At 36.0% G+C, this 12,952-nt stretch overlaps 1 protein-coding gene across 8 annotated transcripts in view; it reads left to right on the forward strand.

Moving 5' to 3' along the window:
* Nucleotides 1-12,952, forward strand: part of NEXN (nexilin F-actin binding protein) — a 51,286-nt gene that overhangs the window by 29,190 nt on the left and 9,144 nt on the right. For 7 of the 8 annotated variants that reach the window (XM_077905129.1, XM_077905127.1, XM_077905133.1 and 4 more), the window contains 5 exons: nt 2,577-2,618; nt 3,836-4,033; nt 4,126-4,302; nt 7,594-7,782; nt 11,825-12,022. In XM_077905129.1, coding sequence (XP_077761255.1) covers nt 2,577-2,618; nt 3,836-4,033; nt 4,126-4,302; nt 7,594-7,782; nt 11,825-12,022 — 804 coding nt within the window. The remainder of the gene's footprint in view (nt 1-2,576; nt 2,619-3,835; nt 4,034-4,125; nt 4,303-7,593; nt 7,783-11,824; nt 12,023-12,952) is intronic. The other variant, XM_077905130.1, reaches the window with a different exon arrangement.

Here is a 12,952-nt window from a genome sequence, read left to right on the forward strand (position 1 = left end):
CAGGCACCCCCTACTTATTTTAAGTCTTATATACTCTTTCAGAAAGCACTGACTAGACTAACTAGACTTTAAGACCCACTACAGCCCCAAGAACTGAATATTTAAGCAATGGTTTCTCAGTGTGTGTTCAAGAGGTGAATTTAAATATGATGAAGACATGGGATACTAAAGGAAATAAAGTATCATAAAAAAGAAACACTTCTTTTTCATGATAGTAACTCCAGAAAACTACATGGCAGGGTGCTGTGACAATTTTTGTTATTTGAGAATATGTAGGTAGAGCAAAATAAACTATTAATAGTAATTTTATCTTACAAATATGGAAAGTCCGATTTTAAAATTTAAGTACATCTTCTGCTCAAGTCAAATAAAGTTGAATCTGTCTTTGAATTTAAGAAGTATGACATAGGTAATCAAAAATTCTTAATGTTGGGGGGCCTGGCTCAGTTGGTGGAGCATGTGACTCTTGATCTTGGAGTCATCAGTTCAAGACCCACATTGGGGCTTGAAAAAAGAAGGTTAATTTGAAAAATCCACTGTACAAGTCCATATTTGAGAATCCTTTAGAAGGAATTCTTGAGTCAGGAGGATAACTCAGATTCTAGGCTTTTATGATGAATTAAAAATGGATGTACTTCGTATATTGGATGTTAGAATCAAAGACCAATAGAATTTGAGGGAGAATCTTAATTTAGTATAATCTGGTTATCTTTGAGGATACTTTGATGGGCAAGGTTGACATCTATCAACTTAGAAAAAGAATTTATTGATAGGGGACTGGGATGTCGAAAATAAAGGGGAGAAAAGGACTGGTTTGGGAAGAAGTAACAGGAGTTTCCTTTTCATAATCAAAAGAAGTAGCTGGGAAGTAGCTCTTCGGTGGTAGCTTTGGAGAGCTAACACTATAACAAAACTGAATATCTCAGTTCTCTGTGAATATACTGACACCATGGCCACTTGGATAAATTTATCTTTTCTTTTGTTTATTGAAACCCGATGGAAAAAAATGTTTTCTATTAAAGTTTTGATAATGGCTTAAAATGAGCAAAGAAGAAAGCATACAACAACAAAGCAAAAGCCATTCCAATATAATTTACTATCTTACCAAAAGCTAATAAAAATCTGAAAAGGTTTCAGCAACTGAAAGAAATTTGGGGTTAAGAAATTTAAAATTTATCTTCCCTATATTCTCAATGTCTGGCTTCTCACCATATCTCCTAGAACTTTTTATTGAGAGACAAATGTGATTTGTTGAATTCCTAGCATTCTTTTGAAGGGAAATACTTTTAAGTTTATTAAAGTATTCTCTACATCCAGTGTGGGGCAAGAACTCACAACCCCAAGATCAAGTGTCTTGTGCTCTTCCAACAGAGCCAGCCAGGTGCCTCTGAAGAAAAATAATTTTCTAATTGTTTTATTATAGATTAAATTTTTTCTTAGTATAATACATCACTCAATAAAACCATTTACATAGCAAATTAGTGTAATATATAATTATGCAAGACAAATGATTCTGAACAAAACTTAATAATAATTGTTAAAACATAAAATAGATTTTTTAAAAAATTACACATTCATAATTTATTTTTCAAAAAAAATTGGTATCTTAATAAAATGTATTAATTCTCCCGTGACAGAGAATATAGAAAAGGAAAGTGGAATGATGAAGAACAGGGACTTAGCCAGTCCAGTTCCTACTATGAGCCAAGGTACAACAGAATTCCCTTAGACTGCATAAGCAACAGACTACATCCAGACTCTTTCCCTGATGTTAAAAATCGTGTCAAAACAAGAAACAGTATGAATGTTTACTTTCTAACTTCTCCCATTTTCCCATTGCTTCTGTTTCCTTTCCCTAAGATCTCAAACATTGCCTTATTTAACTCACCTATCTTCTTCTCCTTTCTGTTTGGTACTTGTAAAAGCCTGCCCCTCAAGTTGTCCTGATGGTGCTTCTTATGAATAATGTTCAAGTTGAGACCCCTTCTATTGAATGAGGGACCTTCCTTCCTAGACGTGGTCAAAATATAAACAATTATACCTACCAGAATTCTTTTCCCTTCTAAACTAGCCATGCTAAAGCTAGTGCACTGCACTGTGTGATTGTGTCAGTTATTTTTTGCCATGAATTTATATTTTAAGATATAGCCATGATTATTGGATTACTAATGATAGGTTTTACTTTGGCTGGGGCAAAGACAGACTGGAGAAATGTTTCTGTATCTCAGTTTAAATTGCTAATTTAATTAATAATTGCTGCTTGTAAGCTTACAGCAGGTCAAAAGAGTTTGGTCCATTATTCAAATTCCAGAATTATAAAGGTAGGCTTTATTTTAATTTAATATGTTATTCCCTAGATATTGAACTTGATGTCAAAATACAAAAACTAATATAAGGTTTAATCTCCACTTAAAAGCACCTAGTAGGCCAATTTGGAGGAACATAAAACTATTTCAAAAATTATAAATTTGAAAATTTTACCATAAGTCACAAGTAAATTACTTCTCAATTGTATGTTTAAAAGCAAAAAACAGAAATTCAATGTAATGTAATGATATGAAATTCTCATTCAATAGATTGAGGACATAAGCAATACGGGAACTGAAACAGCATCAGAGGTAAATGGACATTTCCTTTAATGAAACATTCACCTAAAACTATCTGATTCACAAATAATCTTTTAATTAAAAAATTAAAAGCATTTTTATTTTTACTATAATTACAGCAACAACAAAAAGGACAAAAGTATTTTGCAAAGCAAGATCATACTTTTGCACTTTCAAACACTATATCTTGGTGTCTTAAAAGTATGGAAAGAAGGAAAAATGTATGTTTTTGCTTTCATGGTTAGAGACACAAGTCTCAGTTTGAGCTAGTCTGCCAAGACTGTGTTTCTTGAACTGTTACTAATAGTCGAGATTGTCGAAAGCTAACATTTTTTAAAAAGCAGGTTTTTCCCCATCATTTGTCATCTTCTTTCCCCAGCATTCCTGATAGGTATGTTTTGATTATCACATACTCGTAGGAAGTACAGTATCTAGAACCATGAAGGAATGTTCAACAACCACAAAAATTTCAGTTAATCCCTTTTTATCTAACAGAAAGTTAAACATCAGTCAATTTGATGGTGTGCCTAAAACTACAGCCACATAAATTGGAAGCAATTTTATTTTAAGGGCATGTGTTACATATTATAACTCACTTTATTTTTGAAAAAAGTTCAGAGGTAACAATAGATTACATAATAGAACTAATTAAAATGAACTTTAAAAACAAATTTAGGAATCTTTTATTAGGACCAAATGCCAGTGAGTTTTGTCGATGAGTATTTTATAAACAAATTGGAAATACTGTTTGGTTTCCTCACTAAATAATAGTTTTGTTTAGTATTTAAAAACTTGCAGAGAGAAAAAAGTCCTATGGAGAGACTTTTTGTGAACTGAATCTATCCACCATCAAATTGATTTAGAGTACACTCACATGCACATCACCTTTTGTGAAATTAGTGCATGGACAGCTAAATTCAGATAATGTCACATGGTTTTATCCAAACAGCTGTATTAACATCACCTTCTAGGAAAGAAGCTGTTCCTTGAACCTTGTCAGCAATGGATTTCAGTAAGATTAACTCCATGTACAATGAATTCAGAGAAAGAACTATTGAATCTGTAATTGTTGAAAGAACTATTGAAGTCTGTAAGAGATATAAATAAATTCTTGTTTTTCATAACATTCATGGCAATGTAATGAAATTCACCACTAATGGAGGTAAAGTCCCGTGAAACCTAAATTTTTGTCAGGAAGAAATATGCTAATTATCTATTTTATAAATTAGGAAGGAGACGATTCACTACTTGTAACAGTGGTACCTGTCAAATCATACAAAGCTTCTGGAAAGATAAAAAAGAATTTTGAGGATCTAGAGAAAGAACGAGAAGAAAAAGAAAAGGTCAAGTATGAAGAAGATAAAAGAATAAGATATGAAGAACAACGTCGATCTCTCAAGGAAGCAAAATGTCTTTCATTGGTCATGGTAATTTTTTTTTTTTTTTAGGAACAAATCAAAGCAGTTAAGTTAGCATTTCCTTTTATGATTAACAGATGGGTTTTCACAATGTTTTTTAGGATGATGAACTAGAAAGCGAGACAAAAAAAGAATCACTTTCTCCTGGAAAATTGAAACTAACTTTTGAAGAACTGGAAAGACAAAGACAAGAAAACCGAAGGAGGCAGGCTGAAGAGGAAGCAAGACAACGTTTAGAAGAAGAGAAGCGTGCTTTCGAAGAAGCAAGGCGGCAGATGGTAAAACAAACATATATATATGTTTAGATATATATTTATATATTATGTTTTTATATTATATTATATATATAAAGATTTTATTTTTAAGTAATCTCTATACTCAATGTGGGGCTCCAACCCACCACCCTGAAATCAGGAGTTGCATGCTCCAACAACTGAGCCAGCCAGGCACCCCTATAATATATATAACACATAATGATATATAACCTATAAATTATATTTTACATATAAATTATATAAATGTTATATATAAAACATTTAATATTAGGGAAAGAAGCTAGCTTTAGATAAAATTCAATCCTATAAATTCAAGGAGATTGTCTATATAAAAAGATCTGATTTTGAAACTGTATAAAATCCATCTGTATTATTTTCTAGTTTCCCTTTGTGGGATATTTTACCTAATATGTTTTAAATTTTAATTTTCATGTTATAAATTATTGTAAATATGTAAAATAATTAGTCCACGAACCTACTTTCTCTTTATCTGTTAGTTCAGCCTGCAGCATATTTAATGACAGGGTACAGCACACGCACACTTTCAAGTTTAATCATAAGTGTACACTTAGTCCAGTTTTTCAAATATTTGAACATGTCAAAATAAGTTTACTATGGAATATGCAGTTTGTCATAAGATATGTAGGTGTGTGTGTGTGTGTATATGTGTGTGTATACATGGGTATAGAGTGTAGTGGTTAAGAATATGGCTGTATGGCTTCCGGGGGTGCCTGGGTGGCTCACTCAGTGTCTGCCTTTGGCTCAGGTCATGGTCCCAGGGTCCTGGGATTGAGCCCATATTGGGCTCCCTGCTTAGCAGGGAGTCTGCTCCTCCCTTACCCTCTGCTGCTCCCCTTGCTTGTGTGCTCTGTCAAATAAATAAAACCTTAATTTTTTTTTTAAAAAAAAGCATGGCTTCTAGGACCATACTTCATGGATTCACATATCTACTATTTATCAACTGTAACCAGAGACAAGCTTTTTAACCGCTCTATGTCTTAGTTTCCTTATACGTAAAATGGTGAAAATAATTGTGACTACTTCTTAAATTGTTTAAGTGGGTCAATACAGAATGCAGATAAAGTAATGTCTGGCATGTAAAATGTTAACTATTATTGGCATCTATAAAATGTTAACTATTATTGGGGCACCTGGGTGGCTCAGTCTGTTGAGTGTCTGCTTTTGGCTCGGGTTGTGATCTCAAGGTCCTAGGGTCGAGTCCTGCATCTCAGCTCCCTGCTCAGTGGTGAGTCTGCTTCTTCCTCGAACTCTGTGATCTCTCTTATTCTCACTCTCTCTCAAATAAATAAATAAAAATCTTTTTAAAAAATGTTAACTATTGGGATCCCTGGGTGGCTCAGCCTTTTTGGCGTCTGTCTTTAGCCCAGGGTGTGATCCAGGACATCCCGGGATCAAGGCCCGCATTGGGCTCCCTGTGTGGAGCCTGCTTCTCCCTCTGCCTGTGTCTCTGCCTCTCTCTGTGTGTCTCTCATGAATAAATAAATAAAATCTTTTTTAAAAATGTTAACTATTATTATATTAATAACTATATTGATAAAAAATAAAGTTGAAATATTAAAATACTCATTCCAAATCTCATTATAAAAATTTGAAGAATTTGGGGGCACCTGGGTGGCTCAGTCGGTTAAGTGTCTGCCTTTGGTTCAGGTAGTGAACCCAGGGTCCTGGGATCAAGCCCTGCATCAGGCTCCCTGCTCAGCACAGAGTCTGCTTTTCCTTCTCCCTCTGCGTGCTGCTCCCCTGCTTGTACCCTCTCTTTCTGTCAAATTAATTCTTTAAAAATAAAATAAAAATTTCAGAAATTTCAATGGAATATCTATGATTTTAAATTTAAGAAAAATTTTTAAAGATTTTATTTATTTACTCATGAGAGACACAGAGAGAGGCAGAGACATAGGCAGAGGGAGAAGCAGGCTCCCTGTGGGGAGGCCATTGCCGGACTTCATCCCAGGACCCCGGGATCACACCCTGAGCCGAAGGCAGATGCTCAACCCTTGAGCCACCCAGGCGTCCCAAAGTTATGCAATTTCTTGATCAACTTTCATTATCTATAAAAGTTAAATTCTCTAGACATTTGTTTCAAAATGTTATTACCCTTGGGTAATTATAATTGCATAATATGTACACATTTTAGCTATCAGTGGTGGTCAATTTCGTGAAAAGAAATAGAATCATTAAACAAATCATAAACTTCAATAAATAATAAAATAGAATTTAAATTATAAACTTATATAATTTGAATTTTATAAAAAAATAGTTCTGGATAATCTTTTATCTGATTAGTATAGAGAAAAGTACCATAGTTCATAGTAAAAATAAAAAATCCATGAAAATTACAAAAGGAGAACTTTTACTATAAGAGATTCTGTATAGGTATACTTGAACCATATAGTAAGTATACACATACATGTTTTATGTTCTGGGAGAGTTGATATTTAATAGAACTTTTAAATTACATCTTAAATTTTTTCAAACACTCCATTTATCTATTTAAAAATCTGACTTGGGTAGCCCCGGTGGCGCAGTGGTTTAGCGCCGCCTGCAGCCCAGGGCGTGATCCTGGAGACCCTGGATCGAGTCCCAAGTCAGGCTCTCTGCATGGAACCTGCTTCTCCCTCTGCCTGTGTCTCTGCCTCTCTCTCTCTCTCTATCTCTATGAATAAATAAATAAAGTTTAAAAAAATAAAAATAAAAATTTGACTTTCTGGGCAGCCCGGGTGGCTCAGCGGTTTAGTGCTGTCTTCAGCCCAGGGCCGGATCCTGGAGACCCAGGATCAAGTCCTGCGTCGGGCTCCCTGCGTGGAGCCTGCTTCTCGCTCTGCCTGTGTCTCTGCCTCTCTCTCCCTCTGTCTGTCATGAATAAATAAATAAAATCTAAAAAAAAATAAAAATTTGACTTTCAAGTGCTTGGGTGATTCAGTCAGTTAAGAGGCTACCTTTGGGCAGGGGTCATGATCTCAGAACTCTGGGACTGAGTCCCACCTCGAGGAGTCTGCTTCTCCCTCTCCCTCTGCTCCTCCCCCCTGCTTGTGCTTGCTCACTCTCAAATAAAATCTTTAAAATATAGTAAAAATAAAAACTTTCTGGGAATTTTATTCACTTGAGTACATATTCAGGAATTTTCCTAATTTGAACATTTTACCATATAAGACATGATAAAAGAAGGGAATATGTATGTATGAGATGGCTGATTCTGTGTCTGTCTTTTGATTGGTAATTCATTCCTGCCTTTGATGAATCTCAATTTTTAGTAATGACCTGTTTCTTGGTTAGGTAAATGAAGAGGAGGAAAACCAAGACACAGAAAAAATTTTAAAAGGATATCGCCCTGGTAAACTCAAACTCAGTTTTGAAGAAATAGAAAGACAAAGGAGAGAAGATGAAAAAAGGAAAGCAGAAGAGGAAGCCAGGAGGAGAATAGAAGAAGAAAAGAAGGCATTTGCTGAAGCAAGGAGAAGCATGGTAAGGTAGAGTGTAACTGGAGAATGCCAGTTCACTTAAGATTCAGCTTTTCTAAGAGTATGTGAGGGGGCACCTGGCTGATTCAGTCAGTAGAGTACACAACTCTTGGAGTTGTGAGTTCTAGTCCCATGTTGGGTGTAGCAATTACTTTTAAAATTTTTTAAAATTTGAGATGCCTGGATGGCGCAGTTGGTTAAGTGTCCAAATCTTGATTTTTAGTTCAGATCGTGATCTTGGGGTCTTGAAATCAAGCCCCATGTCAGGCTCCACACTCAGTACAGAGTCTGCTTGAAACTCTCTCCCTCTGCCTCTTTCCCTTCCCCCTGTACTCACCCACACTCACTCTCAAATCTCAAGAAAAGGTTTTTTAATTAAAAAAAAATAAAAAATAGAATATGTTAAAAATAATTAAACTTTGGAGAATATTATTTCTAGAATCTGTCAAAGGTGGAGATAGCAAATAAGCTTTTAAGTCTCCTGTGGCATTAACACCAGTCAATTAAAGGTGTTTGCTTCAGTGTAATGTTGGGAAGATTCTGATTAAGTTGCTATGCCTGGCATGGAGGATTGAATATTGTCTTCCTTCTCTGGGAAGGCATGTTTTCCAGAAGTATCTAAGCAGGGAGTTTCCTACTCCATCTTTCCTTCCATTCTCTCCATTCTTCTTTTCTTTCCCACGTTTTCTCCTCCCCTCCCTTCCTTCCTCCCTCCTGCTTTTCTTTCTTTCATTTCACTTTCTATCCCATCTAGTACATATTAAATGACCAAAGCCATTTAATCACAATTATTTAACTCTCTAAAGTGCTCACCCATCACTTCTGGATATTGCTACCAAACTGATTTTGAAGATTTTATTTATTTATTCATGAGAGACACAGAGAGAGGCAGAGAGAGAAGCAGGCTCCACGCGAGGAGCCCGATGTGGGACTCGATCCTGAGACTCCAGGGTCACACCCCGGGCCGAAGGCAGACACTTAACCACTGAGCCACCCAGGCATCCCTGCTACCAAACTTAATTCCATCACAAAGTTAAATGACTTATACCATTTTAATGTCTGTAAAATGTACAATTATCTCACAAACTACTTTTAAGCAAGTGGACCTGTAAATGCTGCATCCCCTTCTTGAGACAGTTTAAGTAGGCTCTACTCCCAGCATAGGCTTTCAAATCACAACCGGAAGATCTAGAGTTGCAGGCTCTACCGATTGAGCCAGCCAGGCCCTCCCCAACTTCTTGAAACATTTTAATTGGCTTCATTGATATTATGACCTGGTTTTCTTCTTCTGTCTGGGGGGACTTCAGGCACATATATCCACATGTTTATGGGGCTCATCCAGATACTCAAATCAGAAAGTTGGGAGCTTTATGGTGCGCCTGGGTGGCTGAGTTGGTTAAGCATCTGCCTTCAGCTTGGGGCATGATCCTGGGGTACTGAGATGGAACCCGGCAGGCTCTCTGCTCAGCGGGGAGCCTGCTTCTCCATCTCCCTTTACGTCCTAATCCCCCTGCTTGTGCTGTCTCTCATCTCTATCCCTCTGTCAAATAAATAGATAAATAAATAAATCTTAAGAAAGTAAGTTGGGGGCCTTAAACACTTCCATCTTCTCATTCATGCCTCACGTCCAATCGTTCACTAAGTCTCATCCATTCTACCTTCAAATCATTCTAAAAATTGATCAGTTTTTCCCCCATTTCCACTGCCATTGATATTCCTTCCTTGCCAGGTCACAGTTATCCCTAGTCTCAGACCAGCTCCTATTTAACTTGCTTTCTTGCCTATAATCCATTCTTTCTCCTGAGCAGGGAGCCCGATGTGGGGCTTGATCCCTGGGATCATGACCTGCGCCTAAGGCACTTAACTGACTGAGCCATCCAGGCGCCCCAACAAATTTCTTTGTAATATTGCAGTTGTAGATTTTTCTAGTTTAATTTCTTAATTCTTCATTAATCTGCCATCTTTGTTCCAGACATACTTTCTCCCAATTTCTTCAAAATACTGGGCTCTCGTCTATCTCTGAACTTTCATAAATGCTGAATGAAACATGCCCCTCTTTCCTTTCCCTATGCTCTGCTGTCTCCTATTCATATATTCTGTTTCCTCTGGGAAGCCTTTTCTGAGAACATGAGTTCCAAACCAGTTGGAACACAAGTTCCTATAGCATTTCATAACTATTGTGGCGTAGCACTCACACTGTAATGTTGCCTACAAACCGTCGTTCTCACTCATGAGGCTGAGACTGTCAGGCACACGGCACAAAGCATTCTAGCATAACAGATTTCCTAATTAATGTTTGTGGGATGTGTTAAAACTGTCTCTTTAAAAAACAATTGACTTATTTACTTGCTAAGTAAACTCTACCCTTGACGTGGGGCTTGAACTGAGAAGCCCAAGATCAAGAGTTGCATGCTCTTCGGACAGAGCCAGCCAGAAGTTTTAAGTGCCCCTTAAAACTATCTTATGTGTATTACTAGGTAATCCTTGATTCACAAATGATTTCTACACAGAAACTCTATAAAAATGGTGAAGTTTAATTATACTTAAATTTTGGAGAATAAGCAGGTTCATAAGTGATAGACAAGCAGTAGCTGTGAAGATAAGGAGAGCTAGTCCCAGGAGCAGTTGTTTAAGCTGAAACTGCCATGATTCACTAGCAGAAAAAGTGCAGGGAAGGAACACTGTATTAAACCAAAACTCTAGTTTCCTAGAGGCATTTCTGTATCAGGAAAGAGAAACTTTTTCTTTGATTTATGTTTTCTTAACCAGGGCCATATTTTAATTTTGTATTACAGCTCAGTTAACTCATATATTAATACAAATTTTTGGCAGTCTTTGGATTGTAAGACCATATAAACATTGTTTCTGAGGTGAACTTACTCTCTGGTAAAGCCTATCATATATAAAACTGGGAACAAATAACTACCCTTTGCCTTCTTATTCCCCTATGTCTCCTTTAGCCATAGGGTCATAATTCAAGCCAGAGGTTTATGTATCTACTTTCAGGGGACAGAAAAACCGAATTGGGTAACTGGTTTTCATGGTAAAATGTATCGTGTACCACAAATCAGGAATTTAAAAGCAAAGTTCCTATTTGTGATTTAGGGATTGCCTTTATTACAGGGAATTATAATGTAATAATAAAACTGCCATTGGGAGCTTCCCATTGGGTATCAGGCACACTGCTAAGTGTTTCCAAACTTTGATTCTCATGACAACTATATGAAAGTTGTCACAGATAGGGAAACTCACAGAGGCTGGGTAACTTGCCCAAGGTCACAACTTAATGGCAATTAGACATGTAATTCATGAAATTACAAAAAGATAGTCTAAATCACTATTTACAATTTTATTAGACTTTTGAAGTTTTGAATCCCACCTTTGCCTCTTAATATTTGTGTTGACTTTGGAAAAGTACTTTTCAGTGGCTCAGTTTCTCATCTATAAAATGAGGGATGTTAATATCTACTTCATAGGGTTATAGGACTGGATAAGTCAATATATGTAAAGTGCTTGGATTTTACATGGCAGCTCTAAGTAAGTATTAACTGTTATTATTTAATTAACCAGACAGTAAGTTAGTGAAAAAAAAAATTACAGCACTAAAAGTGATGTTTACCTGATTATGAAGGAATCATGATGGGTTATCTAATTCATTCAGACAAAACCATGATTTAACGGAAATGCTCTATTTTAATTACCAGAATGGAAATTCATTTTAATTCAATTAAAAGTGCTCTCAGGTTCAAAAAATATTAATACCTAATTCAAATTACTCATTATACAAATTCAGAGGATTTCTTTGTGTTTATTGGAGTGGAGAACAGATGGTCACCATTTCCTCTCTAACCACAAAATTCCTTAGTCTTGTATTTCCTAGTAATCTCCCCCTTGTTTATTGTTCTATTCTTTTGAAGATTTGGGTCTCCAGATATCTAGTTCAGAGTGAAAACTTTCTACTCAAGTAATCACAGTTTCTATAAAAAAAAAATCTTTTTAGTTTATGTAATTTTGGCAAAAAATACTGAAAGAATTATTTTAAATAGGTAGTAGATGATGACTTCCCAGAGATGTATAAAACAATTTCTCAAGAATCTCTTACACCGGGAAAACTGGAAATTAATTTTGAGGAATTATTAAAACAAAAAATGGAAGAAGAAAAACGACGAACAGAGGAGGAAAGGAAGCATAAGCTAGAGATGGAAAAACAGGAATTTGAACAACTGAGACAAGAAATGGGAGAGGTGAGATTTTAAGAAATACTCATTTATATTCTCCAGATAGTTCTTAACGTAAGTATTTTACATGTAGTATCTCATGGTAACTTTCTAATTATTATTATTCACATAAAGGACACTCAGTATACTCCGAGGCACTTAGTCCAAGTTGTGGCATAGTTATGTGCACTTTCAAGCCTGCAATAAGTCTGCTCCTTCTTTACTAGGTTAAAACATATGATTGCATGTGACCGAGATGTTACTGTTGCACCTTAAGTAAATATTTACTTACTAAGTGCCTCAGAGTAAACAATTGTGGGGTTACATTGTGATGGAGAACTATTTCCTAGAGTGCTTAATATGCCCAGTTATATTTATTTTCCTTGAAACAAATAAACTGATTAATCAGAATAAAATTACAAGAATACCATTGATACTACTAATAGAAACATCAGTTTGGCCAGTCTTTGAGTCATTTTATTTTACTAAAAGAACTCTGATGATAAATATTTTAGTTATGATTTCTCTAGTATTGAAATGAATTAAATATATAAATATGTATCTACATAAATATATTGTACAAGGTCAGCTTCTTGGGCATGCAATTCGTGCCCTCACAGGGACCCATGCTCAGACAGGCCGTGCATCAGGTTTGATGCCATCTTGATTTTTAATTTAAAATTTTAATTAAGGTGAAATTTAAAAATCAAAATTTAATTAAAACTTCTGTAATTTTACCTTTGTGTGTTGTAAGTGAAAGCTGATTGGACAATGGAGCATGTGCTGGAGTTTTACAGCCCCAGCTCACTCAAACCTCCTGCTGTCCCCTGCTCTCTATGGTGCATTCTCGGAAGCCTTTTACCACCTCCTGATGCCCCAAGGCCCCAATCATTTCCTCCCCACAGCTGCCACCCTCCATCTGGATGGCCAATTGTGTAGGTGGAAGAGGGGAGAAAG

This window comes from Canis aureus, chromosome 8, assembly GCF_053574225.1.
Source record: "Canis aureus isolate CA01 chromosome 8, VMU_Caureus_v.1.0, whole genome shotgun sequence".
NCBI lineage: Eukaryota > Metazoa > Chordata > Mammalia > Carnivora > Canidae > Canis > Canis aureus.